Below are 6000 nucleotides of genomic sequence, written 5' to 3'. Positions count from 1 at the left end.
CCTCTTAGGCGAGGGGCCTGATTCGAGAGAATTGGTGGAACAGGCCTAAAGCTGGCCCTGACCCAAAGACTTCCCAGGTAATCTTGTTCATTAATTCTCTATGCCTCAGTCTCTCATCTGAAATAAAAAATGGACATATTTCCTCTCTCTCACACCGTGTCTAGTCCTGTCTACTTAGATTGTAAGTTCTTTGGGTCTCTCTTTCATATGTCTTTACAGTGCCTAGGGCACTAATCACAGCTGGGCCCTCAATCTCAGTATACTACTACTGAATCTGCTGCAAGTGTGTCACAGGATACACTCAGGGTATATTGAGTGTTCTACTTTTGATAGGATCACTAGGTGGCATGATACTTTTCACTAGACAGTGCAGAGGGAAGCAACATGTGGCAAGTGAGGAGCCAGAGCAGAAGAGGGACCATGCTGTGTTGCATTCTCCCCTCTTGGCCCTATTTTGGCATGCTTAGGTTATTCCATTTGGTTGGGACTCTACATCTCTGGGAAGGGAGCAGCTGAACTCTGTAGCATGTCCCCAAGCAACTGGGCATATCTGAAAATCTGGGAGAGGGTTACTGCTGCTCAGAACAGCAATAGCACCATCTATCCATCAACAACTTTCCCTCCAGCCCCCTGAAGCGTTTTTGTTTTGCTGCAAAGAAGCTTGTTATTCCAGATTGGCTTGGAAAAACTGTATCCTCAGCAGATTGCTATTATCTGCTATTATACCCCCAAGATGTGTGCAAAAAAAGAAATAGGAGTTCTCGTGTTTGGCACAATCAATTTTATTCTTGTGCTATTTATTTGTAAGAGAGTGATTTTAACATGTATCCTACCCAGATACATAAACTGGTTTATTGATAGATTACTGCATGTGAAACCAAAGAGATCAGCTCACACTTAAAGATAATCAGTGTATATAGTGGTATGCCATTACGATTCAATTTGAAATTAATACTTTGTTATTTTGTCATGTTATACATTTAGGGCCCGATCCCATATGCCTTGAGCAGATAAAATTTCTAGCGTGTGTAAACTATGGGCTTCAGCTCTTGGTAAATTAGACAGGAAAAACTAAAGACAACATGACATGCAATATACAGATATGAATATATGTAATGTCTTTATTTTAGGTGTCTTTTGAAATCTGATGTAATGGAATATTTAGATGATATAGGGGCTGATTCTGTAAGAGAGCTAAACCAATTTACCGTGCCAAGGATCAGGCCCTCTGTGTTATTAACATCTACTGGGTGCTTGAATATGACAAGATTTTGCACTTATTTACGAAAGTATTTGATTGAGAAATAAAATCTGTTAGTTTCTGCTTGATTTTCTCGTTGTTAAAATGTCTGTGAAATTAAAAACTGTTTAGATCTCTGTGCATGTTGTTATTTAGGGTAATCTAAGGAAGGCAAGATGAAATTTTACTGCAAGAAATGTTCAATGGCTTTAAAAGAGATTCAGAACAAGTTCTAAAAAGTACAATTTTATCAGACAATTTCTTTTAGAATCACATTAGTTACTATAATCTAATATTAGTTAATATTAATTAAAGACATTGAGTCATTAATAATATGAGGTTGTATTTTGGGTCAGATCCTGCACCCTTAACACTAATAGTCTCATTGGGCACTAATCACATGAGTAAGGATATCCTTAACTGGGTCTCTTCACCCATTGATACCTGAGGGCCTGATTTGCTAGCAATACTCAGGCTGTCGTACCTCATTCTGAACAAGTGCATTGACCTCAGTGGGAATCCTTGCTGACTAAGCTATTATGCAATGGATGAAACTTACCTCTGTACAGAGAATCAGCATAAATCCTTTGCACCATTTAAGCTCCTCCCCAAGCATTCAAAATCAGTTTAGGTCAGTGGTGGGCAGCATGCGGCCTGTCAGGGTAATCCACTGGCAGGTTGCCAGTTTGTTTACCTTTGCATGGCCGCCCGCAGCTCCCAGTGGCTGTGGTTCGCCCACCAATGGTCTAGGTCTTCCGCACAATGGTGAATTTCAGTGTGTGTGTGTAAGGGAGGCAGAATTGGACTCTGATTGATTTACAAGGATAATCTCTATTAATGTTAAGAGGAGTTACAAAGACTGACACCTCAGACCTCATTAGAAAAATACAATATATACGGTACAAATGCCAGTCAGCCCCCTCCAAGCTGACTTATGAAGCTGCTTGAGAGAAAGTATATGATTTTCAACCTCCCATCTGTGCATACTGATATACATTTCTAGGCAAACTGCAGGTGCACTTTCGGAGGCCAGTTTTCAAAATTTGGCCCCCAAACCCTACAGAAAAATAGATTTTATAGAATAAACTATTTTGCGTTGGCAACATTTCTCAGAAATTATCTTTCTCCTATAACCACGTTGCTTTGGATCTATGGGAAGATCATGAAATTACGTAAGTTGCCCAAAGAGTCTAAATATGAGGTTTCTCTCTAGTCCAGTTGAATTCTCTGTACAGTCTAAAATCATATTTCTCTCATATAAAAATAGATTTTGCAAAGTTATTGATTTGATATTTATGAATCGGCAGCTTTCTTCGGGGCACAGACTTAGTTTCTTCAGCTTTACCTTCTTTACTTTAAAAAAAAGTCCTGCAATAGAAAAGAAACAATTAGCTAGAATGCATCTTTAGGACTTTGTGATAAGCACCATATAAAATAATGAAATCACAACTGGCTGATTTTGGTTTGCATTTTATCTAACTACGGAGAGAATGACCACAAAATCTTCATGCAGACCTACAAGAGAAGTCTTACCTCAGTCCTTCTAGGGGCTGTAATCATATGTAGAGAAACCATGAATGAAAAGCATACAGAAAGTTTGCACTATAAACTGAGTTTGAGAAGCAGTTAAGGATAATTCTTGGGACAATCACTGAATGACAGCGGAGTAATAGAAACAGGCCCACAATAAAAAGGCAATGAGGCATGAATAGTTGTTGACAGGCACACCAAGGTATAATATGAATAGTAACTAGGTCTGTCAAGCAATTAAAATTAATTAATCATGATTAATCACACTGTTAATAATAGAATACCATTTATCTAGATATTTTTGGATGTCTTCTACATTTTCAAATATATTGATTTCAATTATAATACAGAATACAAAGTGTACAGTGCTCACTTATATTTATTTTTTATTATAAAATATTTGCACTATAAAAAACAAAAGACAGTGTTTTTCAATTTTCCTAATACAAATAGTGTAGTGCAATCTCTTTATCATGAAAGTTGAACTTACAAATGTAGAATTATGTACAAAAATAACTGCATTCAAAAATTTAACAATATAAAACTTTAGAGCCCACAAGTCCACTCAGTCCTACTTCTTGTTCAGCCAATCGCTCACACAAACAAGTTTACATTTGCAGGAGATAATGCTACCTGCTTCTTGTTCACAATGTCACCTGAAAGTGACAACAAGTGTTTGCATTGCACTGTTGTAGCCGGCGTCACAAGATATTTACATGCCAGCTGCGCTTAATATTAATATGTTCCTTCATGCTTCAATCACCATTCCAGAGGACACGCGTCCATGCTGACAACAGTCCAAAGCAGTGCGGACCGACGCATGTTCATTTTCATCATCTGAGTCAGATGTCACCAGCAGAAGGTTGGTTTTCTTTTTTGGTGGTTCAGGTTCTGTGGTTTCCACATCAGTATGCTGCTCTTTTAAGACATCTGAAAGGATGCTCCACACCTCATCTCGCTCAGATTTTGGAATGCACTTCAGGTTCTTAAACCTTGGGTCGGGTGCTGTATCTCTCCTTAGAAATCACATATTGGTACCTTCTTTGCATTTTTTTGTCAAATCTTCAGTGAAAGTGTTCTTAAAATGAACAACATGTACTGAGTCATCATCTGAAACTGCTAGAACATGAAATGTATGGCAGAATGTGGGTAAAATAGAGCTGGAGACATATAATTCTTCTCTAAAGAGTTCAGTCACAAATTTAATTAAGGCTTTTTTTTTTAATGAGTGTCATCGGCATGGAAGCATAGCCTCTGGAACAGTGGCTGAAGCACGAAGGGGCATACGAATGTTTAGCATATCTAGCACATAAATACCTTGCAATGCCAGCTACAGAAGTCCCATGCAAACGCCTGTTCTCACTTTCTGATGACATTGTAAATAAGAAGGGGGCAGCATTATCTCTCTTAAATGTAAACAAACTTGTTTGTCTCAGTGAATGGCTGAACGAGAAGTAGGACTGAGTGGACTTGTAGGCTCAAGTTCTGCATTATTGTCTTTTTAAGTGCAGTTATTTAACAAACAAACAAAAAAATCTACATTTGTAAGTTTTACTTTCCCAATAAAGAGATTGCACTACAGTACTTGTATGAGGTGAATTGAAAAATACTGTTTATTTTGTTTGCCATTTTTACAGTGCAAATATTTATAATAAAATATAACAATGTAAAGTGAGCATTGTCTACTTTGTATATTGTGTTGTAATTGAAATCAATATATTTGAAAATGTAGAAAAACATCCAAAAATATTTAACACATTTCAATTGGTATTCTATAGTTTAACAGTGCGATTAAAACTGATTAAATGTGATTAATTTTTTTGGATTTAATCACATGAGTTAACTGCAATTAATCAACAGCGCTAATAGTAACTCTTGTTCTTTGGACTTATGGGAGTAGTAATTTTAGTTGCCTAAATAACTATAAATTCCTAAAATAAGAAAAGTGGGGCTGAGATATTATTCATGTAATTGTTTTCACAACTGCCTATGTAACAGTAGGCTCTCCCATGTCTGTGTGGGTGAGGATCCAATCCTGCAAGCAAGTATGCCCCTTCTGAGGAGACCACTGGGGCATGAGATCACTCAGAACTGACAGGATCAAACTATATGTGTGTGTGCATACGTACAAGTATTTGTTTTGTGGTGGAAAGAATGATAACTATTCCAAAGACCAAGAGAAAAAAAAATCAGGAGAGGCACCATGATACACAAACAACAATCAAATGTGCATGGAATCACACTGATGTCAAACAAATATGAGCTCCAGTTTACTGTAACAGAACCCTGGAGGGTCTGATTGTACAACAGGCATTTAACTAGGGTGACAGACATATTAGATAGAAAAACAGTTTCCTTCAGCAGGAAGCATTATGTCTGTTTGCTGAGGGAACTTGTTTGCTGCCATCAATACACATAAAATGCAACTCTTTGTTTAGGTAAGGTAGAATTTTTCTGATGGAAAGAACCGTAGCTCCATCAAATCCCACTGTACCTGTCTCTGCCAGATGAACCTGCTTGTAACAGGCTTACTTAGATACGTTATTTTATGGGATGTTAGATAAGCCACTATCTCGGATATTACTATTAGTCAGTTAAATGGACTGTCACATTCATAATCTCAGATAAAAACTAAATCTGCATAGGGCTAGAGTGTGTCTTTAGGAACAGCCCTGAGTAAGGGTAACTAGGTCCCTTCAGACCAGGCAATGGACCCTGCTAGTGTCTCAGTTTCCCCTTAGATTCAGTCAGTTACTGATTCCTGGGTCTCTATAGTGATCTCGGCCCAGCCCCTCAAAAGGTATTTAGGTGCCTAACTCCCACTGAATATTAGGTCACACAGAGATTATCTTCAATCTCCATCCTGTCCTCAGTGCTTAGAGGTCCCATTTCTTTCCAGGTTTTCTTTTTACTTATATGGCTAAAGAACCTTTTACTATTGATTTTAATTTTCTTTGCATGGTTCTTTGTTCTGCTGGGCATTTAGCTGTTCTCCTTTTATCCCTACACTTCTTCATCTGTTTTCCCAGAAAACATGCACATGTTCATAAATGATGATAACTGTGCAAATCTTGAAGTTATGCACTTAAACACTGTCAGTTTTCAATATAGATTAAGGATCTGATTTTTATGGCTTCAAAGCACTTACAATTCCTACTGACTTCAGCTGGAGTTGGGATGCTCAGCACACCTGAAAGTTTAGCCTTCTAAATGTGCTGATCGTGCTGATC

The 6000-nt window shown here is 37.8% G+C and overlaps 1 protein-coding gene across 1 annotated transcript in view; it reads right to left on the bottom strand.

Moving 5' to 3' along the window:
• Window positions 1–798: 798 nt before the first annotated feature.
• USH1C (USH1 protein network component harmonin) overlaps window positions 799–6000 on the bottom strand; it is a 108286-nt gene continuing 103084 nt past the window's right edge. Inside the window, exon 22 of the mRNA XM_075065120.1 lies at window positions 799–2608. Within this exon, the coding sequence (XP_074921221.1) occupies window positions 2596–2608 (13 nt within the window). The 3' untranslated portion in view covers window positions 799–2595. The remainder of the gene's footprint in view (window positions 2609–6000) is intronic.

This window comes from Chelonoidis abingdonii, chromosome 4 (assembly GCF_003597395.2).
Source record: "Chelonoidis abingdonii isolate Lonesome George chromosome 4, CheloAbing_2.0, whole genome shotgun sequence".
Classification (NCBI taxonomy): Eukaryota; Metazoa; Chordata; order Testudines; family Testudinidae; genus Chelonoidis; species Chelonoidis abingdonii.
Note: the sequence above shows the minus strand (reverse complement) of the source record. Positions and strands in the feature narration are given on the sequence as shown.